This window comes from Callithrix jacchus, chromosome 16 (assembly GCF_049354715.1).
Source record: "Callithrix jacchus isolate 240 chromosome 16, calJac240_pri, whole genome shotgun sequence".
Taxonomy (NCBI): Eukaryota; Metazoa; Chordata; class Mammalia; order Primates; family Cebidae; genus Callithrix; species Callithrix jacchus.
This window is the reverse complement of record NC_133517.1, coordinates 22040644-22067484: the sequence shown is the minus strand read 5'-3', so window position 1 is coordinate 22067484 and position 26841 is coordinate 22040644. Positions and strand designations below refer to the sequence as shown.

Sequence of the window (26841 nt, the reverse complement as noted above, 5' to 3'; positions counted from 1 at the left end):
AAAGTCTCAGTGGTTAGTTCTGAGAACCCGACTAGCCCCTTTTAGTTCCTGTATTGGTCAGGGTTCTCCAGAGGCACAGAAGTAACAGGATAGATGTATATATGCAGGGGAGTGTGTTAGGTATATTGACTCACACGATCACAAGATGAAGTCCCACAATAGGCCGTCTGCAAGCTGAGCAGCAAGGAAGCCTGTCTGAGTCCCAAAACCTCAAAAGTAGGGAAGCCGACAGTGCAGCCTTCAGTCTGTGGCCAAAGATCTGGGAGTCCCTGGCAAACCACTGGTCTAAGTCCAAGAGTCCAAAAGCTGAAGAACCTGGAGTCTGATATTCAAGGGCAGAAAGCATCCAGCACGGGGGAAAAGTGAAGGCCGGAAGACTCAACAAGTCTAGTCCTTGAACTTCTGCCTGTTATTCTAGCCACACTGGCAGCTGAGTAGACGGTGCCCACCCAGATTGAGGGTGGGTCTTCCTCTCCCTCAAATGTCTCCCTGACTCAAATGTTACCTCCTTTGGCAACAGCCTCGCAGACACACCTTGAAACAGTACTTTGCATCCTTCAATCCAGTCAAGTTAACACTCAATATTAACCACCACAGTTCCCCTAGAAGATTTCTGATAAAACCCCAGCAGATACAAATGTGATTGGCATTTTTGCATTTCATAAAAAACCTAAAGCCCCAATTTTCAGCCATTGTTAAGGTTTATTCTTCATCTTCTTCTTGGTTCTTAGTCTACTACGTTGCTCAAAGAAACTAGGGGCTTAGTATTGGAAAGTTGATGTGGCTTCAGGGGCTCAACACTGCTTTGGGGATGCAAATGAAACTTGCGTGGACACAAGGGCCCTGCGCTGAGCCATCTCTTGCTTGGTGTTCCCAACCCCATCCTGACCAGGCTCACCTCACTCACTCTGTCCCAGGGGTCAGCCCATATGTGGAAGAATGGGTGCCCCACCAGTACAATGCTCTTTGATCAGTTGCTGTCCTCATGATTAGATGCAGAAATGACAGCAGGAAGGAAATACCACCTCTTTTAAAGAAATCCAGACCACTCAGACTCAGGCAGTTTGGTGAAAAACATTCTCTTTCCCTATCTATGAAAAATCCAAGGGCCCAGGAAGGTGGCTTTTTAAAAAGCACTCCAAAAGCCAAGTAAATGTATTTGTGCATTTTCTAAATTAAAACCAGTGGAGTGACATACTGTTTGTATGTCACTGACCTGAGATTAGACAGAATTGCCACCTTCCACATTACCAAGCACTACATCATTTCTGTTTGTATGTCACCCACAAGTGCTTGAAGGGTGTAAACTTTAAAAATCTGAGAGGGAAGGCTGAAGGGCTGCAGAAGAATCTCTGTCTTACAAGTATCTAGTGGAATAGGATGAGCACAAAATTATCAAGGAAATTAAGTCTGGAAGAGGCCTGCTCGTCTAGGGCTGGCCTCCTGGGAAGGTGTGAAGCCAGCTGTATCTGTGCTGTCCCTATCTCCTCCTTCAAGCTGGGGGAAGGAAGGATCCTCCAGAGATCAACTCAGGGAGACAGACAAGTTGAGTAAAAGGGGAGTTTTTAAATTTATGACGAATGATTATTTTCTATTACTTTGACCTTAGAGAGAGACCAAGAATGGGATGATAGTAAGGTCATCCAGAAGCAATTCAGTTATAGATAATACTAATAATTAAAAAAAAGAATTTCTAGCCAGCTTGCTATGAGTAGTAATTCATATTACTTTAGGAGAACCTGACAGGTCCCTAAGAGCCTTGTGGTATAATCAAGGCTCCCACCAGGAAGTGATGGACTTACTAATCTTGAAAGGAAAAAGGTATGCATATATTGTTAAATTTTATTTTTTATTTTATTTTATATATTTTTTGAGACGGAGTTTCGCTCTTGTTACTCAGGCTGGAGTGCAATGGCGCGATCTTGGCTCACCGCAACTCTGCCTCCTGGGTTCAGGCAATTCTCCTGCCTCAGCCTCCCGAGTAGCTGGGATTACAGGCATGCGCCACCATGCCCCGCTAATTTTTTGTATTTTTAGTAGAGACGGGGTTTCACCACATTGACCAGGATGGTCTCGATCTCTCGACCTCGTGATCCACCCGTCTCGGCCTCCCAAAGTGCTGGGATTACAGGCTTGAGCCACCGTGCCCGGCCCTGAATTTTATTTTTCATCAGCAGTTCATTACCAATTAGCACTTAATTACCAAGCATTTTTATTCATTGCTTTTAACCTCTCCTTCAGATGCGAAATTCCCCTTTGAGTGTACCTGTTTTCAGTTAAATTAATAAATTAGGCTAAGAATAAGGGTTTTAACAAGGAATTAGTCCTTAAGTGAGCATTTACTAAGAAGAGACACATTAGCCAAATGGATCATTCCCATCAAAATGACCTTATTCCTAAGTTAAAGTGTAGTTTTGTTTGAATAGACATGGAGGAACCTAAAATATACGTTGTGTAAGTGAAAGAAACCAGTCAAAAAAGGCTCCATACTGTGTGATTCCAACTGCATGTCATTCTAGGAAAAAAGCAAAATTATAGAAACTAAAAGGATGAGTGGTTGCCAGGGTCTGAGGGGAGGGAGGAATGAATAGGGGAAGCCCAGGGGACTGTTAGGGCAGTGAAACTATTCTGTATGATACTGTAATGGTGGATACATGGCATTGTGTATTTGTCAAAGCTCACAGAGTTTAGAATGCCAGCAGTGAACTCTAAAGAAACTATGGACTTTAGTTAATAATATTACATCAATATTGGCTCATCAATTGAAACAAATGCAAGATGTCAATAATAGGGGGAATCTAAGGAAAGGGGTGGTGTTGGGGTATTGGGGAGGGGAGAAAGAATCTGAGAACGGTACTTTCTGCTTAATTTTTCTGTCAATCTCAAATTGCTATTATAAAGTCTATAAATTTTTAAAAAAATCTTCAATCAACTACATGGCTGAAAGCTTCTAGTATTAGAAGAAAAAGCTGATGAGTATATTTGTCCTATTCTTTAATTTCATTAATAAACATTTATTGCAACTGAGCACAGCATGGTAGGCTTGGAGGACCTGAGATTAGACAGAGTTGCCACCTTCCACATTACCAAGCACTACATCATTACCCCAGCAGCGACAACCACAAATGTTTATTGAATACTTAAAACTAGGCCCTGAGTGCACTGTCTCATTTGTTAATCCCACAAGAGAAACAGATAAGGAGACTTACATTTTATATCGGTCTGACAAAAAAAAAATAAGGAAATAAGTTTGAAAATTTAAACAAATTGTCTGAGGTTGCCCAGCTAGAAAGCAAGAGTCAGACCTGTATTCAGGTAGCTTGACAAATGTCATACTTAGAAGTCTAGTGTGTCCCCACAGAAGAGTGCTGTAAAGTTGCTCTGAAGTGCTTTACAACACTTTACAATATTCAAGTAAAGATATTAGAACAAAATCCATTACAAACAAGAATCAGATACGCTGCTTACCTTAGTTCAGGCTGCCAAAACAGAATACCATAGACTAGGTGGCTTCAACAACAAACATTTATTTCCCACAGTTCCGGAGGCAGGGACGTCCAAGATCAAGGTGCCAGGGGATCCAGTGCCTGGCGAGGGCCTTCTTCCTAGTTTGCAGATGGCTGACTTCTCACTGTATCTTCACATGGCCGAGAGGAAGAGAGATCATCTCTTCTGTCTCTTCTTATAAGGGCACTAATCCCACTCGTGGGGTTTCCACCTCATGGCCTAATTACCTTCCAAAGGCCCCAACTCTAAATACCAGCACATTGGGGATTAGGCTTCAACATATGAATGTTGGGGGGACACAAACATTTAGTCCACAGCACTGTCCTACTTCAAAAAGCAGAAAAGCACTTTTATAGAATAAATCTATCTGGTTATATAATTGTATTTCTCCATTCAAATTAAAAACATCCCATTATTACAATTATTACTGCTTCTGGAAATATAAAAGTACATTAGTACAAGGCAGAACCTTATAGCTATTATGAATTAAAGTACAAAGAAAACAAGTTGGAAAATGAGGCGAGGCTCTATATTTAACTTTATATGAATAGGAGCATTAAATAGCAGCCGATTCATGCTGCTTAGGTCCATGAAGTCTTTTTCTATTATCCTGGCAATGTCGTTGCTCAGATCATTCCTAAAATGCAAAAAGAAGAGTAAATGTGGAAGATCAGATCCTTTATATTTAGACATAAGTTTCCCATAATTGCCCTTCAAGGACTCATTGGCTTTCACAGTTATGAGACCATCTTGAGTTGATGTAGCCTTTATCCTCAGTAGAACACACATAGTCAGTCCCTTCAAGGACTCATTGGCTTTCACAGTTATGAGACCATCTTGAGTTGTTGTAGCCTTTATCCTCAGTAGAACACACATAGTCAGTCCCCAACAACCAATATGTACCATGCATAAGCAGTATATTAGGAGTCATGGACTAAAGGAAGTGGGAGGTCAGCTCATAACTGAAGTGGGAGACAGGCAGATAAGCACACACACGTGAACAAAAATAACTAGCTTTCATAATGAAAGAGAATGTCCTACAGATGGATAATAGAAGCCCTGAAAATGAAAAGATCTTGTTCCAAGGTTTATGAAAGGTCTGAACCCACAACTTGTAACATCTTTGAAATCTACAGCTCCTGAATGTTGGCCTCCCAAGTTTCTGTCCACCTCTCTAGCCCTCATTGCTTGCTGTTTCTTGAATAACTGACTTTCCCTGACGAAAAGCCCAATTTCATCCATCGCAACCAGTTTTGTCTAGGACACACCTGCCTACTCAAAGAGGGTTCTCCTTTGCAAGGTAGGTCCATGGATTTCCACTGGGCTACCTTTCTGTAGAGACCAGCTCCTTCCTCTGATCAGGAAGTGTGCAAACAGAGTTGACCATTTCATGGGTGGTGAGTAGAGGCTTGGCAGCTTCTTGTTGGAAGGTGACCCTTCCCAGGGCAGGTAATCCTCAGAATCAGTGAAAATAGACAAGTTTCCTTACCCTGAGACCCTCTCTTCAAGAGCAAAAGGTGGCATTTAAAATTTTCTCTTTGGAGTGGTAGAAAATTACTAGTAGCTCTAATCATGGACTTAAATATCAAAGGGCAAAGAAAAACAAGTCTAGCTGGACTTTTCATAAAATGCTCTCAGGCTTATTATATTTCCCAACTAGTCCAGTGATAAACATGTTCCATGATTAAATAAGTCTGGGAAATGCTGAAGACTTAGGGATTTACACTGCTTAATAAACATTTTAAAACGCTAACAAATTCTGCAGTATAATATGAATTTAACTTTTCTTTAATGTTTCCCTTCCCTTTTTGTGACACCAGCAACATTCCTAGGAGGCTTCTTTGGGAACTCTTTCTTCAGAGTCAAGTGATGTTCATGAATACTTATTCGGGGTGGCTGGTTGATGGATTTCTTTCTTCTGAGCAACCGTTGTAAGATAATTAGTTCCTGCAAATCGCCCTTCATGACAGAAAGTTCACACATATCCTTTCACTGCCCCCCATCCATAGCCTGAGTCTGAAAACAATCGATGTCTTATGATGTAAATAGAAAGGGCAGTCGTGTCTGTCAAGACCAGGGCTTGTAAGAGAAGCAGAACTTGCTGGTTTTCTGATGTTCTGAGTCATCTTCCTCGGGTCAGTTATTTCTGAACTTGTGGAAAAATAGATGCACAGGTAACAAAGTCCTTGCCATTTTCTCAGGAAAGGAGGTAAGACAATCAGTGATGACTCATGGGTGCTGACAGGATTTTTGATTGATGGGGAACTGTCCCCACCAAAATGTGAACAGCGATGTGGCTGCCCACAGGTAGAGGGTCCTGGGCTCCTGTGATGCCACCCTTGCCTTCCATACCTCCTGTCATCCCTGGGCCTGTGATGCTCATTCTGCGGAGGCCCAGGCCTAATAACCCAAAGACCGTAAGTCTCTTTTCTGCCTTCTTGCTCCACCAATGTATCCTCCACACCTTATTTAGATGGTTTTTTTTCCAAAATGCATGTGTGTTTACCTCTCCTTTCTATGCGACTCCATTAAAATAATAGTATAAACTCCAAATGATGAGAAGAACAGGATAAGAAACGTAAGCAGGTGAGAGGGTTTAGCAAACTTCCGAAATAATGAGAGCAGAGAAGATGGTGTTTGAGGAAGCAAAGGAGAAAGAGCAGCTATAAGGGGTCCACAAAGGGACAGGGAGGAGGAGGGCAGAGAATATGCGGCATCTCCCGAGGAAAATGTGGAGGAAGCAGCTATAGAAGGCAGGAAGCTGAGGGAGGATCCCATCTGCACAGCCTAGGAGGGGTTCAAGCTCAGAACCTCCAAGTCTCACCAAAGACAGGAATGAGGAAAGGGTAAAAAATGCAGGGAATACCTGAATGTCTATATATGGGAGAGTCAAACACTCCACCAGCTTTTCTCTGGAGAATGCCAGACATTCAGATGCCTGCCTCTTAGGCAACAAGGAAATGAAGAATTACACATCAGCAAACATATTTATTGGCTGAAATGTGTCTCCTCGATGTAGAAAATTCACATGTGAAATACAGTATTCTGACTGCATTTGGAGACAGGGCCTTTAAAGAGGTAATTAAAGTTTAAATTTAGGTCATATGGGTTGGCCATAATCCAGTATGGCTGGTGTCTTTGTAGGCAGAGGAGATGGAGGCATGTACACACACAGAGGAAAGGCTGTGTGAAGGCACAGGGAGAAGATGGCCAACTGCAAGCCAAGGAGAGAGGCCTTGGAGAAAACAACCCTGTTGACACTTTGATCTTGGACTTCTAGCCTCCAGAAGGCAGAAAACAAATTTCTGTTGTTTAAGTTATCCTGTCTGTGCTATTTGCTATGGCAACCTCGGAAAACTAATACATACATTTTTCTTAAATAAAATTGAATGGCTACAGAGAGGAATTTTCTACAATATGACATTCATGGGTATCCTGAGTTCACCATGTGATCACCCTGGAAGGAAGGCTGCTTGGCGAGAAGCACACTTCTTACTCTACACATAGAGTTCTTCATCAGCTTTGTACTGATGAATTCTTAAACATGAGGGTGCTACCATTCATACACAGGGTCACCTTCAGGGATTTCACAAAGATCTTCAGCATAAAATTGAGAAATTAAGACAAAAAAAATTGTTAAATGACCATGGATGGAATAGATAATTCAGGGAAAGAAAGAAAACTTAGACCTTGTAGTTAATATTCTTAAAGAGATCGGAGAGAACATTATACTGTAAAGCAAGAACAGGAGTTAAGAAAAAGGAATGGAGAAAGAATAAAAAGTCTGGAGGTTGAATATACAGTTGTAAAATGAAAGTAACTGAAGAGCTGGAAGATATTGAAGAATATCTTAGAAAGTAGAATGCCAAACTAAAAGTTCTCATAGGACAAAAAATAGTAAACACAGACAGCCAATAGAGGGGAGAACATCTTACAATAGAAATCCCCAAACAGAAAGAAGAAAGAAAATGGAAAAAAATATAATAGAAATAATACAGGAGATTTTTTTCACCCTTGAAGAGCAAGAGTCTCCAAATTATAATGAGTACATGAAAAAAGACCCAAAAACCATCCTAAAATTTCAGAACATCGACAAAAAAAGAAGAGACTAAAAACTTCAAGAGAGAATAAGAAATAAGGTCCTATGAAAAATGAGAATCAGGCCGGGCATAGTGGCTCACTCCTGTAATCCCAGCACTTTGGCAGGCCAAGGCAGGTGGATCACCTGAGGTCAGGAGTTGGAGACTAGCCTGGACAACATGGTGAAACCCCATCTCTACTAAAAATACAAAAATTAGCCAGGTGTGGTGGTGCATGCCTGTAGTCCCAGCTGCTACTCGGGAAGCTGAGGTGGGAGAATCGCTTGAACTGGGGAGGCAGAGGTTGCAGTGAGTTGAGATCACACCACTGCACTGAACAGCCTGGGTGACAGAGTAAGACCATTAAAAATAAGAAGGAAGAGGCCGGGCGCGGTGGCTCACGCCTGTAATCCCAGCACTTTGGGAGGCCGAGGAGGGTGGATCACGAGGTCAAGAGATAGAGACCATCCTGGTCAACATGGTGAAACCCCGTCTCTACTAAAAATACAAAACATTAGCTAGGCATGGTGGTGCGTTCCTGTAGTCCCAGCTACTCGGGAGGCTGAGGCAGGAGAATTGCTTGAACCCAGGAGGCAGAGGTTGCGGTGAGCCGAGATCACGCCATTGCGCTCCAGCCTGGGTAACGAGCGAAACTCTGTCTCAAAAAAAAAAAAAAAAGGAAGGAAGGAAGGAAAAGAAAGAAAGAAAGAAAGAGAAAGGAAAAGAAAGAAAGAAAAAAGAAAGGAAGGAAGAAAAGGAAATTAGGATCAGAATGACACTGGATTTCTTATCAGCAGCACTAGATAGTACAACACTAGAGAATAACACCTAAAGGTCTAACGGAGAATTATATTTAACCTGAAATTGTATACCTTGATAAAGTATCACTCAACTATCTGGGTAAAATATAACCATTTTCAGGAATGCAAGGAGTCAGAAAATATGCCACTCATACATTCTTTCTTAGAAAGTTACCAAAGGATGTTCTCTAGCAAAATTAAATTCTGAGATCAAGAGGCAATAAGTCATGAGACTCTGGACAGGCAATTTGATCCAGGAAAGAAGAAAAGAGAAGTCCCAGGAAGACACCTGTGTGTCAGATTTAGAAAGTAACTAGCTTGCAAGCAGCAGGTTAGTATGCTCAAGGAGTGAGGTCTTAAAAAGAGGGAAAGGACTTAATAGATTACTTATTATGATTGAAAATTTAAAAACAAATGAGAACAAAATTAAGACAATTCATAATTCTAGGAAAAAACCAAACTGGGAGCATAAAAAATATAAAAGTGGCAATTGAAAATTATAGAAAAACCAAAAACAAGATAGGAAATGTAATCAGAGTCTATGATCTTATTCTGCAGTGGACAATTTACATAGTCAATAGTTAAAAACTATATTGATTTCCCACTTTTAGAATCTATCTATCTATGTATCTATCTATCTATCTCTATCGCTTCTTGGCCCTCTGGCCAAGATCAAGTGTAGAATAATCTATAGTAAAAGCACAAAAGCACAGAAGACTTAACTATGATTATAAAAAGAATTAACACGGACAATCTAGAAGTTAAAGTACAGATGAAAGAGACTGAGAGATCAAGGTGGAGGGGGGTGTCTGAATAGTTGAAGGGATAAATAATCACATCTTACAATCTGGGAGTTAAGAGATATTATTTATCTTTGAAGAATCAGGAAATAATACTGTGGGTGTATTCCTTAAAAGTGCAAGGGTAAGATGAAGAAGAATAAAAAATAGGTCACTAGGGCAGTGATCAACAATGAAGAATAAATAGAAAATTTGGCACATGTTGGTGCAATATCATGTGATAAAAAATGATTTCACTTGGATATAGGAAAATGTTTGAGATATAACTTTAAGTGGGAAAAAGTAGGTTATAAAATTTTAGTTATGTCTGGAAAATATGTTTAGCTTATGGGTAATTTTTATACATTCATTCATTCATTCAACAGGCTTACTGGGTATTTACCATGTTTGGGTGAAGAGAAACGGATACAGCAACTTACAAAGACAATCAAAGCCCTGCTACACAGTTTATAGTCCAGCAAAGGAGGTACATATTGTACCAGTAACTGACAAAATGTGAGCTTTGCAGTGAAGAACATTCATGCTGTTAGGAAAATATAAAGCACAGGTGCTAAACCTAATATAGGAATCTGGGGAAGATTTCTTCAATAAATTATTTTTCAATGAATTAATTAATGTAAATTGACAAATAAAAATTATATATATTTATGGTGTATAACATGTTTTGATATATGTGGAATGGCTAAATCAAACTAATTAACATATCCATTACCTCACTTACTTACCAATTTTTGGTAATAAGAACATTTAAAATTTACTCTCAATTATTTAAGTGCTAAAATGAGAGTTTTTTTTTAACTGAGATTCAGTATTAAGAACATAGTGTTATCTCAATTATGATTATGAGCTCAGGAAAATGCTCAAGGGAAACAACAAAATATCAATTAACTGTGTTTAGATTCTGATATTCTGAGGAATTGTGTGTTCTTCTTTATGCTTTTCTGATTTTTCTAAGTTTTCTGCAAAGAGCATGTATGGCTTTGAAGAAAAAGTTATTGCTGCCAGTGAAGCAGTTAGATATTTTGTTGTTTAAGAGCCTTTCCTCAGTCCTCCTGTGGAAGCAGAAGGCAGTTACTTAATCTATCTAAAGAACAGTTACAAACAATTACCAAACCACCTGTCCACCCTCTGCATTTCTGAAAGCTGTCATTGGAAATGGTAGATTCATTTCAACAAATGTTTCCATTAGCCAACTTGGAAACAGTGTTTGTTTGCCATGAGCTGTGCTGATAGAAGCTTGCAAAGGTACAAGGTGATGCAAGTGACAAAAATATGCCCACCAGTTACCTGTTATTTCTGTTATTTCTTTTTTAGACAGTCGTGTCACGTCTGTTTTAATTTACCTATATCATATATTATGTAGATGTTGAAAAATAAGATTTAAAACATGAAGTAATCCCTGTTTTGTGCTCATGTTTCTTGGATTGTGTTTTTAGGTTCTAAAAGCATTACAGTTGGTTCTCCAATTACTCATTTCAAGAAGTTATTCCTACATGTAAGATCAGATCTGTCAGTGCTGATTTTTATGGATTTGGATATTTACTGCACATTTAAGTTATCTGCATATGTTATTTCTCAAATCATAGATCTATATTATGATTTTGAGAATCCCTCTCATCCTCTATACTGTATCCAAAGATCACTTTTTTCAAAGGTCACCTAGCCAGAATAATCAAATTAATGCATTTTAATTTGGTAATACTGAAAAGTAAATTGCAATGCATGTACACATCGATTGAAAATCAGGTGCCACAGACATCAGCATGCCAAAGAATTTCCACATTCTCATACCTTAGTTTATCAATAAAAGGAAAATGTAAGAAAAGGTACTCCACAATTGGTGTGTGAATATATTACTTTATCTAAATACATCTTCTCAGGCAAGCCATGGTGATTGATGCCTATAATTCCAACTGCTCAGGAGGCTGAGAATCACTTGAGCCCTGGAGTTCTAGGCTGTAGTGAGCTATCATGGTGCCTTCAGCTTGGGCAACAAAATGAGATTCTAGCTCTAAAATTTTTAAAGAATTCGTCTTTTCACCTTAATTTGTGTGCCTTTGCTGGAAAAGAAAATCCAAAGGTGGTTGTTACATTATGCAAATGATATGGGCTGGTAATCAAAAGAACTGGTTTCTAATTCTCACTTTACCACTAACTCAGCTGAGTGATTTCAGGTAAGACACTTAACCTCTCTGGTTCTCATTTGAACTGAGTGATCTCTTTAAGTCATTTCTAATGTAAACACTGGGTGATTTAATGAAATATAAATTTTGGATAATGATATGGTTAGGCTGTTTCCACCCAAATTTCATCTTGAGTTGTAACTCCCATAATTCCCATGTGTCATGGGAGGAATCTGGTGGGAGGTAATTGAATCATGAGGGTGAGTCCCATGCTCTTCTCGTGATAGTGAATAAGTCTCATCAGATCTGATGGTTTTATAAAGGGGAGTTCCCCGGCACATGCTCTCTTGCCTGCCACTGTGTAAGACGTGCCTTTGCTTCTCCTTTGCCTTCTGCCATGACAGTGAGGCCTCGCCTACCATGTGAAAATGTGAGTTCATTAAGCCACTTTCCTTTATAAGTTATCCAGTCTTGGGTATGTCTTTCTTAGCAGTTTGAAAACAGACTAATACAGATTAATTGTGGCATATAGAAGCTGCTGTGTATAGCCTCTCTTCCTCCAGGGTTCTAAAGAGAACTTTCCTTACTATATAGTTGGAACCACTTTGGTTCCATTAATGACTTACCACAATAAAACCTCACAGCAAGAACTCAACAGTAAGCAGGGAGCTGTGCTGAAACAACATCCCCTGGATAGCCCAATGGGAGTGAGATACTTAGGGGTATAGGGTTAGTCAGACCCAAAACTTCTGTCTTCTCTGGAAGAACCTCCCAGACCTCCCCAGTTAAACTCATGACCAATATCCCTTTCCTAATTCTTCTTCTGTATCCATTTACTGCACTGCAACTTCCTATTCCAAGTCAACGTTTCACCTCCAGATTGACATCCAAGCTGAAATCTGCTAATGGAGTCAGAAAACAGGTCATAAAGGAGAGTAAGCCAAAATGTTGAACCCATTCCAGCTTTAAAAGCCCACAATGACAAACTCTAATGTTCTGTTTGCTTTCCTCTCAGTATAAAACACAGCTTTCTCCCAGAAGCTTAACCATTTTCCAAATCATGGTCTTCTATTAACAACTCACATCTTTCCCAGTAGGCACATTTCTTTCTCTGTTCTCTTGTGTCAAAAGTACATAACATAGTGCAGTGATCCAACTATGGGCTGGCTTCTCTGCAAACTGTCAGCATTTCTCTCCCTGCCTTCCTTTGTTCCTAAGAGCAGTTGTGGATTGGTATAGACCCAAAGTGGGAGTTGAAATATGCATTGCATCATTTGTCACATTAGCTACAAAGGAAGCAGCAGAAGTAACCAGAAATGAGGAGCAGGAAATTTCCGATAAACAACTCTGATGGTTATCTGGAAGCTGAATTGAATCACAGGCACAGGAATTTGAAATTGCAGTTTGAATTGCAGAATCATATAGGTAGGAGGTAACTGCCTCCTACCTATATGATAGTGTCAATTTAATTCAAAACTTGAGTGTAGTTTTACAGGCTTAGCATTCCATTCCATTCTGTGAAATATCAGAGAGCATTTATTTATTTAACAGGCTCATATGCAGCACATTTGCATTTGGAATAAGAAAGGATTAAAAGGAACCAACCTGGGTGGCCCAGATATGGATACTATTATGGATGCTGCTAGTATCTGGAGGTGAAATGAATGAGATTACTTCTTTACAGACTCAATATTGATCAATGAAAACATGTAACTGATTTAGTCCTGTAGTCGAGCAGTTTAAGCCTTTTTCCACATAGATTAGGAAGTTAGAATGGATGCCTCTCATTGGGTTTGCATTGTATAAGTAAAGCTTGTTTCACTCATGCATCTCTCACTGGCCTTCTCTCTCTCTTTAGTTTGGGAATAGAAAAGTAAGTCCACAATTAATATTCAATTGTGAAAGGAGAGACAAAGAAGGGGCAGGGAGTTTCTGAGAGAATGTAAAATCTTTGCTGCACCCCTTACTGACCCTGGTTTGTGTCCCTTCGCCATGGGAGTAGCTCTTGTCATCATTTAAAAAACTTGAACTGCATTTTAAGAGACTTATTGGTCTTGCTTCTGCAGACTCATAACTCCTTTATGTGTTTGCTCTTGGGAGAAAAAAGCAGATAGACATTTAAAAGGTTCCTGCACACCCTTTTCCTGATGCTTCATTCTTTTCCAGGCAGAAAGATGGTGGGACTCTCTCTCTAGCAAAGGGTTATTATTAGATACTGAGGTGTCAGAGACACCTGGTCAGGGAGGTTAGGAGATGGGACATCCAGATCCACACTCTCCAACCGGCTGCTGCTTTCCTGGCAGGGCTGCACTGGGAGAACTCCCTTCCTTCCCACTTCCCTTTCCTCCTCCCATTCTTTGTCTCTTTGCACACTCCTAATTTGGCCTCTCATAGTAAGAGGTCAATATGTTTTCACACTTGGGAAATCTCATTCAAGAATTTTTGTCAATGGACAAGTCATAAGAAGCCCTTCCATTTTAGGGCTCGTTGACGTCACCAAGAGGCGATAAATATCTGTTGATATAATTGGATGTGAGATTCAGTGTTGAGATAGCAAAATTCTGCCCCTCGCTCCTTGGCAGGGCCCTATGATTTATGCAGGAGCAGAGGCAGCACGCAATCGAGCTGTCAAGAGAGCGTCAGCTTATTAGGCAAATGCTGCGTGGTTTCTGAAGAGGGTCGACACTATAAAATCCCACTCCAAGCTCTGGAGTGGAGAAACTAGGAGACCAAGTCCATTGAGAGACTGAGGGGAAAGAGGAGGGAAAGAAAAAAGACAGTAGGAACAGAAAGGAGAAGGGAAGACAACCTCCAGAGAAAGCCCCGGAGACGTCCCTCTGCAGAGAGGCCGCAGCACCCGGCTCACCTGCGAAGCGCCTGGGAAGGTAGGGAGCGCCTGGACGGAGCGCGCCACCAACTTCGCGCTGCCTGAGCTGCCGCGAGATGCGTGGCGGAGCCAGTTGCCCCTGCCTGCCCCTGCCTGTGTGCATGTGTATGCATGTGTGTGTGCGTATGCGTGTGTGTTTGTGTATGCGCGCGCGCGCGTGCGGTGTGTGTGTGCGCGTGTTCGCGGACTGGTCCTTAAGATTCCAGTAGTATCTGGGATGTGGCAAAAGCAAACTTAGACGGCTGCTCTTCGCTACCTGTGCTGCCAGTTGCTCCTCGCTGGCTGTGTAAAGGAGCACCCCCACCTGCTTCTATCCTGACCCCCGAGAGAAGGTAGAAAGGGCAGGGGTGCAGAGGGAGGACCAGAGGGTTGTTCTCAGTTTGGAAGAAAATGCTGAAATATCTGGAAGGGAGGTGGTCAGCGCGGGTGGGATCTTAAATCCGTGGCTCTTATCTCTGCTCTGGAAAATTAGTTTTGAGGATTAGGAAGACGACTCAGGTACCGTCCCTTCAGAGTCTAGAAAGAAGGGTCATTCCTGCCCGGCCAGGGCGTGAGCTTAGGTGCGGAGCCCTGCAGGTTCCCCTCTCCCCGCTCCCCAGACTCTTCAGCACCGCGGACAGCGCCCACACGAAGCCCTGAGGCCGGAGCCCGGCACGTCTAAGGGAGTACTGTAGGAAGACCTCGTGTGCACCTCCCAGTTGAGCGAACTCTGACCAACTCTTCTTTCTCTCTTCCCCTCTCTCATTCCGCCCTCCGCCCACCTCTGTGCCGTAGTGAGAGCCCCTAACATGCGGCTGCCGCTGCTCGTGTCCGCAGGCGTCCTGCTGGTGGCTCTCCTGCCCTGCCCGCCATGCAGGGCGCGCCTGGGCGTCGGGCCGGTCCCGGGAGGCCGGCAGGCGCCGCAGTACCCTCAGCCCCTGGATTTCTTCCAGCCGCCGCCGCCGCAGTCCGAGCAGCCCCAGCAGCCGCAGGCTCGGCCGGTCCTGCTCCGCATGGGAGAGGAGTACTTCCTCCGCCTGGGGAACCTCAACAAGAGCCCGGCTGCTCCCCTCTCGCCCGCCTCCTCGCTCCTAGCCGGCGGCAGTGGCAGCCGCCTTTCGCAGGAGCAGGCGGCCGCCAACTTTTTCCGCGTGTTGCTGCAGCAGCTGCTGCTGCCTCGGCGCTCGCTCGACAGCCCCGCGGCTCTCGCGGAGCGCGGCTCCGAGAAAGCCCTCGGCGGCCACCAGGAGGCACCGGAGAGGGAGAGGCGGTCCGAGGAGCCTCCCATCTCCCTGGATCTCACCTTCCACCTCCTCCGGGAAGTCTTGGAAATGGCCAGGGCCGAGCAGTTAGCGCAGCAAGCTCACAGCAACAGGAAACTCATGGAGATTATTGGGAAATGAAACGGTGCGTTTGGCCAAAAAGATTCTGCATTTAGCACAAAAATAAAAAAATTTAAAAAACAGTATTCTGTAAGATAGCGCTGCTCTGATGCCATTTGTTTATTTTTATATAGCTTGAAACATGGAGAGAGAGAGGGAGAGAGCCTATACCCTTTACTTAGCATGCACAAAGTGTATTCACGTGCAGTAATAACACAATGTTATTCGTTTTGTCTGTGTTTGGTTTCCATTTCCAGGTGTTTTTAGTGGTATTTTAAAGGGAATGTGGACGTGGGAGAAAATGTTTGGTTTGAAAAAGCAGACAGAAGTCACCCAGGTGTTTTTGTTGTGGTCTGAGCCAAAGAGAATGCCATTCTCTTGGGTGGGTAAGACTAAATCTGTTAGCTCTTTGAAACAACTTTTTCCTGTAAACGTTTCAGTAATAAAACATCTTTCCAGTCCTTGGTCAGTTTGGTTGTGTAAGAGAATCTTGAATATTTATATTTTTAATAAAAGCTGCAAAGGTAATCATGACTTTATTTTTTCTCTTCAGTGCTCATACACTTGAAATACTCTCATCTCTTAGCTTCCTCCAAATTGTCTTCAGCACCAGAAAAAAACAAAAAAACGTCCTGCATTACATTTTCCTACTAAAAATACAAATATTTGTCAGTGGCCCACACAGACCCTTCAATCACATTGAGCTCATCTCTGTGCCATGGACTGCTTCTCTGAGGTTGAGTGAAATAATTCAATAATTTGCTCCCAGTAGCTCTAAAACATCGTAATTCTAAAAGGAAGATCATTTCGTAATGGAAATAACATTTAGCCCTGATCAATTAAAATATGTGAAATAAAATATGTGAAATAATTGGAGAGAGTGGGAAAAAGATGAAAGGAAGGGAGAAGTGTCGAGGCAGAAATTCCTCCAAACTATATGGCCAAAATGCTGCATTCTTTTTCTATAAGAAAGACTCACTCTGTTAAACTACTACTTTGGTACCATAAAACAATTTTTTCTAAGTTGTTTTCCAGTGATTACTTTTAACAAGAGAAACTTGAGAGCATCTCCACTTAAGACAACTGAATTTAGTCATTATAAAATGTCACAAAGGAAAAGTTTTCTTACATTTTGACTTTAATATTTACACAAATATCCTCCACATTTATGCCTATGCCAACCCTAATCACTTTTATGCTTAGGAATATGAACTATCATTATTCACTTCTAAAAGTAAACAGCACATTTAATTAGTTTTCCAGTGCATTCGCCTTTGGTAGTTTATTTATAGCTTTAAAAATTCAATCAAATGCTTAATACTTCAAAATTAATTTGTCTGTATAAAGATGCTTCTTATCTGGGATCCTTGAAGTACACTTAACTAATGGATTAATAAGATAACACAGAACACTGAATAAATCATTATAAGACGAAGCTTTTAAAAACATCGTTTATTTAAGAGTTCATATAGAGCAAAGTTACACTTATGAAGGAGGCATTATGGTTGGACAAATATTAACAAAGCATGATTTAAATATATATATATTTAACATGTGATGTGTGTGTATATATATTTAAATACATGTAGTTGTTCTGCAGTTTACCAGATGGGTGCCACAGTGAATACAAGAGAAACTAGACAGCTCTTGCTGGAAGATTTTTTCCAACTAAAGTGCCTAATCTATGAAAATCTAAAACTAACATTAGAAAAACATCTCAAGAGATGTCCCAGGCCTTCATCCTTCTGGACTATGAAAGTGTCACCAAATTCAAAGAACATTTCTGAATATACATCCAGTGACATCTTTTATGCAAAAAAGGAAAACTTTGTGAAACATTGTATAGCTTTGGTCAAGGATTTACTTTTTGTCCATATATTGATAAATCAGTCACTTCTGAATTGATACTGATTTTTACTGACCACCTGCACTGTTAAAAGAGTAAAGGAAATGAGAGCTACTATAATATAATAACAAAAAGTCAGCGCCTATTAGAGACGAGAGCATAGTGACCGCTTTTTTCAACATTTGCCACTTGTTACTGACACACACATGTACCATACCTACACACTCTTCACAATGTTTTCCACACAATAAAAGATTTGCATAAGATCAAGTTTATTTTTTCCAGTGCTTTCTCCAACTATTTTCTCAAAATATTCTTTCCCCTCAATATGTTTGATAAGTCATCTGGAATTACAGTTTTGGGTATTTTTGCAGAAATTCTGTTCAGAGGTCCCTTTCATCATCTGCATAATATGAATTTCACTTGGGCTCCCTGCTGCCCATGTGAATCTCAGCCAGGCAGACAGAGGGGCAGCAGTTGGAATGAACATCATTCATTTAGGGAGTTCAACCAGGAAAAGGAGAAGATATGGCGAGCTGGCTCAGAATCAGCTCCACTGCCACTTGCTGGAGCTGCAGCCTGTCCCTGGAGGGGAGGAGCCTCAAATCCAATCTACAATGGAAGAAAATGGGAATCAGAGAAAAAAGAGGTTCATTCTTTTTGGATTGGTCCAGTCACTCTTCTACTGAGGGGAAAGTATAATAATAATAATAATTATTATTATAACTATTATTATACAGGACATCATTATTAGAAATGAAAAGCAAGCTCAGGTTACCTTGGCTACAGCCAAGATTCATGAAAATAATTCACGCTCATGATACAAAAAGAAGAAACAGTAATGCATGCAGTGGAGAGAAGTTCTTGGGAAAAAGGAGTTCTGAAATTTTTTTTTAAGTCCACTTATACATGATTTATTGAGACAGACAAACATCTCATTGAAACTACTAGGAATTGGGTTTAGAAAAGGTTGAAGAATTTTTAAAAATTCCTAATTTAAATGACACTGCTATGCCACATGACATTGCAGGGCATATTAATATAATCCCTCCACTGCTGAAGAAGTTTCTACCATGCACACACATATAGATTTTCTTACTATAATTTTTGTGAAACTACAGGCTTAATTTTGGGAAAATTATCTCGGGATTTTTTTCTAGGTAATAAAATCTAATAACCATATCTATATTAAATCAAATCCAATATAAGTATGTCTAAAGAAATAATTATAAATATGTCTAAAGAAATAATTTTATAAATACCTAAGGGAGACAGATTGCAATTCTGAATTGGTTAACCTAATATCATAAGCAAAATTTATTTATGTTGCTTCGGTTTTTAAAATTCACAACAATGGAATGAGGAACAATCATGAAAAAGTCTTGCTGAAATGTGATTTGATTTTATGAGCTCAAACTCTACATTTCAAGGTACCATCACAAACACCGTTCTTCCTAGGAGAAGTATGTATAAATAAGCAAACATGTTCCGATGACATCACTGGTAAAACTATCCCACCAGATTAGAATGCCACTGATTTCAAAGCAATGAGGTAGCCACATGCATTCAGCTCTGAAGCCCTGGATGATTTCATGAAGCTGCACTATGAATGGATAATACCTGGCACAAGCAAAGCAGCGCTTCGGTTAAGTATGTTGTTTTATTGCCACTCAAAGTAGTCTTGAGAGCAAAATGAGTTCTTAGCCTGTACCTTACCAGATTTTGCCCTAAACATATGTTTGGAGATCATGTTTCAAGAGCAATAAAATTATCCTAAGTCTTTACAGTTTTGGGATGATCCTTTGTACCGCCACATTGTTTGCTGATAGAAAGTTAAAAAGGGCCATGAAATCATATTACCCACGGTAGAGTAAAACTAAAGTACATAGTTTTCTATGAAGGAATAGTTGAGCCATCACGTGAAATTGGGCTTTTTGAAAAAGGAGGTTACCAGATTCTGTTGGTAATGGGTCAGACACCTCAACGTGCTTGAAATTGAAGTAAAATGAACATTTTCCTGACAGAAGCTTGCACCTATTTTTACACATCGAACTCCTCCTTTGCCAACCATAGTCCTCTTACCCTGGCTAATCAAACAAAACAAAACAAAACAAAAAACCTCAACTCATGTATGGTTTCTGCAAACAAAACCAAACAAAAACAACGACAACGAAACCAGATGATCTGGGCATATCATAAAAAGACTTTTTTCTAACCATTCAATATGAGTGAATAGTGAATTCCACCTGGATGAACGGACTATCAACGTCCATTTTGTGGCCTCTTTCTTGAAGGCAGTTTCTAGCCTAAAGGGAACTTCCATGGCAGCTGTTCTAAATAGCTGAAGGGTGAAACAAGTGGGATAACGTGTTTTCTGCAGAAAGCATAATCTTCGGGAAACTACTGTTACCAAACAAGCCCCTTGTACTGCTTTTGGGATGTATATGTATTTTTGTGCTTTCCTGTACTAGAGATTACAATCTTCCTTCCTTCCTTGGTTTTGTTTATATCTGCTAAAGATCCAACAACCGGCTCAGCAAAGAAAGTGCTGTGCAAAGAGGCTTAGCTTAGTTTTGACTCTCACACCAACTACTTATTAGATGTACGACTTGGACAAGTTAGTTAACCTTTCTGAGTTAGTTTTCTCTTCTGTAAAAAAGAGATGAGAACCTCTGTCTCATCTCTATTGTTGTAAGTACTGAATAAATAAAATAGTACACATAAAGCACTTTCCACATGCCTCACTTATATTAGGTTGGTCCTTCCTTCCTTCCTTCCTTCCTTCCTTCCTTCCTTCCTTCCTTTCTTCTTTCCTTCCTTCTCTCCCCTCTTCCCTCCCTCCTTTCTTTCAACAGCGAAGAGGCTCCTCTGCCATGCAAAATTGCCTGGGGACTGCCTATGACAAGCTGTATACAATAGCACCGACCCCAGTAAGAAAAGACAATACTATTTGCAATCTCATTTTTCCAGAATTGGGCATTATTTCTATGATTTAATCCCTTCAGTGTGCTGTAATCACAGGCATCAGTGACACTGTCCAGTGTATCTCCAAGAGGCCTAACTGCGTACGTGGCTACCTTATAAAGGAAGAATGAGTTAAAGATCCAAAACTCTTTTCTATAAGCACAGCCCATCAAATCAAAAGCAGGTCTTTTTCCTATAGCCTTCCCCAAATGGAGTTGTATATATGTGTTCCTTCATACTTTTCTAAATGCTGGCTTCCCTTTGTCACAGGAAGTGCTATTTCTTGGGAATGGTGATGTCCTATGAGCCAGAACAAGAGACAGAGAATTGCAAGCACTGATCTCCTCTATCTGCTTGGGAGCTTGTCCTGCATTCCAGTTTGGTCTGATAAGTATTAAAGGTGAACAACAGATTGTTAGTTCCATATTGCAGTCATGTGTTTTTAATGACAGGGATACCTTCTAAAAAATGCATCCTTAGATACTAAGCAGCCATAAAAAAGAGCAAGATCATATTGTTTGCAGGGACACAGATGGAGTGGGAGGTCATCATCCTTAGCAAAGTAACACAGGAACAGAAAACCAAATACTGCAGGCTCTCAATAATAAGTGGGAGCTAAATGGTGAGAACTCATGAACACACATTGGGCTCTTTTGGAGGGTGGAGGATGGGAGGAGGGAGAGGATCAGGAAAAACAACTAATGGGTGCCAGGCTTAATATCTGGGTGATGAACTAATAGGTACAACAAACCTCCATGACACTAGTTTACCTGTGTAACAAACCTGTTCTGGTGATTTTGTTATGTGAACATTATAGGATGTACTTACACAAACCTCAGTGAGGCACATATTGTCTGTAATGTGGAACTGTCCTGTACACAAACATAGATGTCCACAAGGCTCTGTCAGAATGCGGCTCATTAACTCCCCTCAACAGGAAATGATTCCAGATTTGGGCTGCTTCTGCCTCTTGGCTACTGTGAATAAGGAGTGTGCACATATCTGTGTGAGCAAATATCCTGCTTTCAATTCTTTTGAGTATATACTCAGAAGTGGAATTGCAGGATTTCATGGTAACTCTGTTGAATTTTTTAAAGGAACCTCTACACTGTTTTCCATAGCAGTTGCTATAGACCATTGTACACTCCCCCAGCAGTGCATGAGGGTTCCAATTTCATCACATCCTTATTCCTAATTGTTTAATATTTGCAGGGTATTTTGAAAAAGTGTGAATTCATTGCAAACAAAAAAGCAGGACCTGGCGCAGATACTTGCCATGTTCATAGCAACATTATTCACAATAGCTAAGAGGTAGAAGCAGCCCAAGTGCCTGTCCATGGAGAAGTGGATAAGCAAAATGTCCTGTGTACATACATTGTCAAGAATCAATAGAATACAATGAAACACTGTTCAGTCTTAAAAAGGAGGAACATTTTGGCACATGCTACAAAATGGATGAAGCTTGAGGACCTTATGCTAAGTGAAATAAGCCAGACACAAAGGGAAAATATTGCATGATTCCACTTATATGATGTATCTAGATAGTCAAATTCATAGACAGAAACCAGGATGCTGGTTATCAGGGGCTGGGGAAGAGTGAAATGGGAGTTTTTGTTTAACGTGTAGAGTGTTTCTGTTTTGCAAGATGAAAAAGTTCTAGTAATTGTTTGCACAATAGTGTGAGTATACTTAACACTCCGAAACTGGACACTTAGACATGGTTAAGATGGTAAATTTATGTTTTGTATTTTTTACTAGAATTAAAAATTTAGAAAACATTCAGCCAAGATCACATTAAAATTTCGATTTACAGGTTCTTAGGACAAAGCAAAAATTAGCAACCCAGAACTTGCATGGAGAGCTAAGCAGTGCTGTGTGCCTTGGATTAGGAATGCCCTTTCCCTTCTGCCCATCTTGGTCAGGGTCACAGTGCTCAACACTCCCTTTGCTGCCCCTGCTGCAAGGCTGGTTTCAGCTGCCACTTATCACTGTGCTTTATCACAGTAATAAAGCACACTGTCATGTATCACAGTTTCTATGGTCAGAGTAAAAGGGAAACCAAGCAATGTCTTGTATTTATGCTTCTATTAACAATTTTCAGTTACCTGGCCTGCTTTTTCATTCATGTTACCTTCTTGGCTCTTAAAGGCACACAAGCTTATTGCTCTTAACAGAAGGTTAATTTTTAGTACGAAGGTATCAAAGAAAAGAAAGTAAAATGTTTATTGGAGATTTGGCTTAATTTTTATGTTAAACATGATGAATTATTTTTTTTAAGCTAAAGTGTGTCTCATGGCAGGATTTTTGACAAGGAAAGCATGACACTGCCTTTAAAATTCATTTGAGTGCAGATGAGTTCCCAGGATCTTAGCATAGGGGACATAACTGGGTGCAGATTTGTGGATATGTGCTTGTTTGGGCTTGAGGGTCAATGCCAGTAGCTCCCTTTACTTAAATGCATCTTGCCCCACTATATCCACCTAATGAAACTAAACAAATGCTTTCCTGACATTCATTCTGGCGCAAGTCTGGGTAGCCACATTTAGCAGGGGCATTACGTTTTTTTAGCTGCCTCAAAGTAGAAGAGTGAGCTTATTTTTATCAGTACCAGTGCCTTTGGGTCTCTAAGCTTCCCAGGGCCTCCATGACATGCCAGCATCAACCCTTCCGCAAATTATCATTCTCTACATCACCCATGACCCTGATCCACTAATGCTTACCTGTCTTGTGTTCCATTCCTTATGGCTCAGTCAAGCGATAGCAATCAAGCTGAGGAGATGCATTTAAACTAAGACATTGATGGATAATGATGGCCTCATGTATGCCCCTGCCAGATAACACTTTACTTAGAAATATTCATGCCTTATCTTGAGGAATGACTAATGCCAGGCCATTGAGAAGATATTGAGGGCCTTGAGGAAATTTACGTCCAGACACCCACAGCGAGGCTGCCATTTCCTCAGTCTCTGAGTGCTGCAGGAAATGCCAGTCAGAAATTCAAGCTGACACAGGATCTGGTTACCACTGCATATTAAATGTTTGTTTTTCTGGGTCAATTTAAAGGAACCCTTGACCATCTCATGAAATGCCTTTGCCTTAAAGGAATGTGGATAGGAGGGGTAGGTACAGCTAGACTTAAGACTGCTGAGTGGGCAACCACCCAGTATCCATCTTGCACCTGCTAGGCTGGGTCAGAGAATCAAAGCCAGATGCTGGAAACAGGTGTGAGTAGGAATGCAGAGACCATGTTTAGAATGTTTGTTCAGAAAGACCAAGCCCAAATGTTGGCCCGCTCCCCCACTTAGCATTCCTGAACCTCAAGCTCTTGGATAGTTTAGGTGTTACAGATTCCTAACTAGGAAGGAGAGTACAGCCAAGAACCCAGGCCAGTCACCCATGGTAAGAAGTAACTGAGGCACTGTCTCTGACTCATAGCCAAGGGTCAAAGCCTTGGAAACTCTGTTAGGCAGCTATGCCATCATGGGTGTCTCTTTCACAGGAATGCAGACATTACTGCTTGGGACAGAGCAATCAAGGTATGTTAGTAATGAAGCATAGAAGTGTGAAAAGACAGCACAGCTAGGGGAAGCAGAAAATAAGAACTCCCCAAAAGAGCTCTGGAAAAAAAAGCATTCATCAAAATGCATTTTTTTGGCCAGGCATGATGGCTAGTGCCTGTAAACCCAGTGCTTTGGCAAGTTGAGGCAGGAGGATTGCTTGAGGTCAGGAGTATGAGGCAAGCCTGGACAATATGGCATGACCACACCCCTACAAAAAACTTAAAAAAAATAGTTGGGTGTGGTGGCATGTGCCTGTAGTCCTAGCTACTCAGGAGGCTGAGGTGGGTGGGAGAATCATTTGAGTTCAGGAGTTCAGGGCTGCTATGAGTTATGACCACGCCATTGCATTCTAGCCTGGATGACAGAGTGAGACCCTGTTTCTAAAAAAGAGAAAAGCATTTTTTTTCCTGGGAGGATTTGCAGCCTTACACACTGAGTGACTGAGGGGGTGGGTGGAGTGAGCCGACTGGGGGGCTTTGTTGCTTTGTTGCTATCAGTTGCCTCCTTCTTCCTAAGAGAAAATTAGAAACCAGAAAAATTTCCCGAGGCCCATCAAACAAGCAGGAATTAAACTCATTTTTTTCCTGACCTGGAGGAGGTTGCTGTAGTGTGTACCATTTGGTTCGTGTCAAGTGTGGTGTCTAGGAATTGTTGGGATCAGGGTGGAGAGGACAGGTTATGGAAGGTGATACCACAGCTTGGCAAAAACTTGCAGTCAGCCTTCTTCTTAGATATGGAGCTGACAACTGTGTGTTCTGTAGGGAGAGTATGTGTATTCTTGTTCTTTCTGTAAAGAGAACTAAATTATGAAGAATTGGATCGTAATTCTTCACATTAATTCTTGCTTAACTTTTCATTAAGCAAACAGACCCAACAGGTTGTCCTTAAGAACCATGGGAGGTCGACAGTGTCATTATGCCTTATTATAGATGAGAAAGCTCAGACTCAGGAAGTTTGAGGACCCTGCTCAAAGTAACTCCAGGATAAAGTGCTGAAAGTTGTTCATAGTGACCAGAAGTCCAAAGGGAAAGAAGGCAGCTGGTGCTGCTGCACACTTGAGGCTCAGGACAGGGCCAGCCCCTCCACTCACTGGAATGCAGAGAGAGGGACAGGTTGGTTGACAGCATGGGATGCAACTGAAGGATCTGCTCACCCTCATTTGCAGTGGACAGCCACATCCCTGTGAATAGTGGAGGCTTAGAAATGACCCACCTGTGCTTGTGAGGCTGTGCTGATCTGTCCTGAATGGGGAGTCAAAGCAGAAGAGCCCCTGGTCACGCTGAGTTTTGTCTTAGTCCCATCAACCCAAGTGAAGCGGGGATTCATCCACTTTTCTTAGATGCTACTTGGCTTCCATTTCACTGCATGCCCCACTTGGTGGAGGACGAGAGAGCAAAAGGTAACAAGCTCTCAGCTATTCTGTGATCCTGAGCAAGTCATGCCTCCTTTAGAATCTTCATTTTCCTCCACTATGAAATGGGGAAATTTAACAGTTCCCACTGCAGTGAGGTTTAAATGAAAGAATCCTTATGAAAGACTTTCTAGATTATAAAGCAATGGACATACATTAGTTACAGCCATTGCCAAGTGCCATTGTTTTTTCAGATGCATTAACACCGTGGTAGACTAACTCTTCACTTCGTGGGCTGCAGTGGGAGAAAAGGTGTACCATGGAAATCACTGAGATACACAAATAAAGGCAGAAAAAACCCACAGGATGTACAACACTAACAAAGGTCTTAGGTTAAATCAGAATAATAAACAATTTGAAAACACAGGAAGCTTAGCTCAGCTAGCTATGTCATAACAGTTCCCCCAGAGAGCTCTCCCAGAGCTGTGTTCACGGAATTGTAGAGTTGTAGGCACAGGTTGCCAGGGGAAATGAATGAATTCATTACCCTACTCACACACAATTTACATTTTCCTTTTTAAAATGGATATATCCATTTTAGCTTCCTGTTAAAGTGAAATTTACTTAGGATGCCATTTAATCCTGAGAAATGCAGTCCACAATTTTAGTATTGACTTTTTTTTGGTCCTTCTAGTAAAACTCCCAAATTGACAGTTAATAAATAGGAGATATAGTGACAGATATTGGGGGCCTTGAGAAGATTGAAGAGATGGCAGCCCAGCTGTGGGGACCTGGATGTAAATTTTCTCAAGCCCGCCCCGTATATTTGGCACTTTCCCAGCAGGAAAAAAAAGCCCCCCAAAACAATATTGCAATTGTAGGGTACAAATGAACAAGCATTAATAATGTTAATGTAATGGTCTCATTCAGACTTACTTGTTAAAGAAAACTTCCTCTCTCTTACAATTTTTTTTCTAGGTAAGAATGTCTGCATCTCACTACCATAGCCTCTTATAATTTCCAGGATTATTAGGCCCTGGACAATGTTTTGCAGGAAATATAGGCTGGTCCTGAGGATTGATCAGTTTTTTTCTCTATTTTTATCATGTTGAAATTCCAGCACAGTCAGGGCACCTGGCATATCAGCGATTTGTAAGCTTGAATCTCCTAATTTGTAAAACACGTAACAATTGCTCTCAGTAGGGAATCTCTGTTTGAAAATAATTTGACACCCTGAATCCTTCAATTAAATTCAGAGAACAGAGTTAAATTTTCATTCACTTCCGTTTGTTTTGGAAAATTAAATAGATCATTTCAAAGAACCCGAGACCTATAGTCATACTCATGGGAAATCATGTTCTTAGTGTCTAGTTTTTTTTAATGCTTTGTAATATCTTGTGAAATTAATCTTGCTCAGAAAAACAGCTTTGTGGCCCTCTAGCCTTCTGCATCTCTCACCTCTCAGTCTCCAGTGGCAGCTGGAGTGGATGTTTACACTTGAAATCACAATGTATAGCTTGGTCTTGAAAATCTATGCACAAAAATGCTTTTATCTTTTTGCGT

At 41.0% G+C, this 26841-nt stretch overlaps 2 protein-coding genes across 4 annotated transcripts in view; one reads left to right on the top strand and one right to left on the bottom strand.

Moving 5' to 3' along the window:
• The first annotated feature begins 14023 nt into the window (after positions 1-14023).
• Positions 14024-16085, top strand: CRH (corticotropin releasing hormone). The gene is made up of 2 exons (XM_002758955.6): positions 14024-14194; positions 14971-16085. The coding sequence occupies exon 2, from the start codon at positions 14985-14987 to the stop codon at positions 15576-15578; it is 594 nt and encodes a 197-aa protein (XP_002759001.1). The 5' UTR covers positions 14024-14194; positions 14971-14984; the 3' UTR covers positions 15579-16085.
• Positions 16086-16994: 909 nt separating this feature from the next.
• The window catches only part of TRIM55 (tripartite motif containing 55), a 48357-nt gene continuing 38510 nt past the window's right edge, over positions 16995-26841 (bottom strand). For all 3 annotated transcript variants that reach the window (XM_002758953.6, XM_002758952.7, XM_002758954.5), the window contains one exon: positions 16995-18015. In XM_002758953.6, coding sequence (XP_002758999.3) covers positions 18005-18015 — 11 coding nt within the window. In that variant the 3' untranslated portion in view covers positions 16995-18004. The remainder of the gene's footprint in view (positions 18016-26841) is intronic.

Coding starts and splice junctions, on each gene's coding strand:
- CRH (XM_002758955.6), top strand. CDS start 14,985: ATGCGGCTGCCGCTGCTCGTGTCCGCAGGCGTCCTGCTGGTGGCTCTC.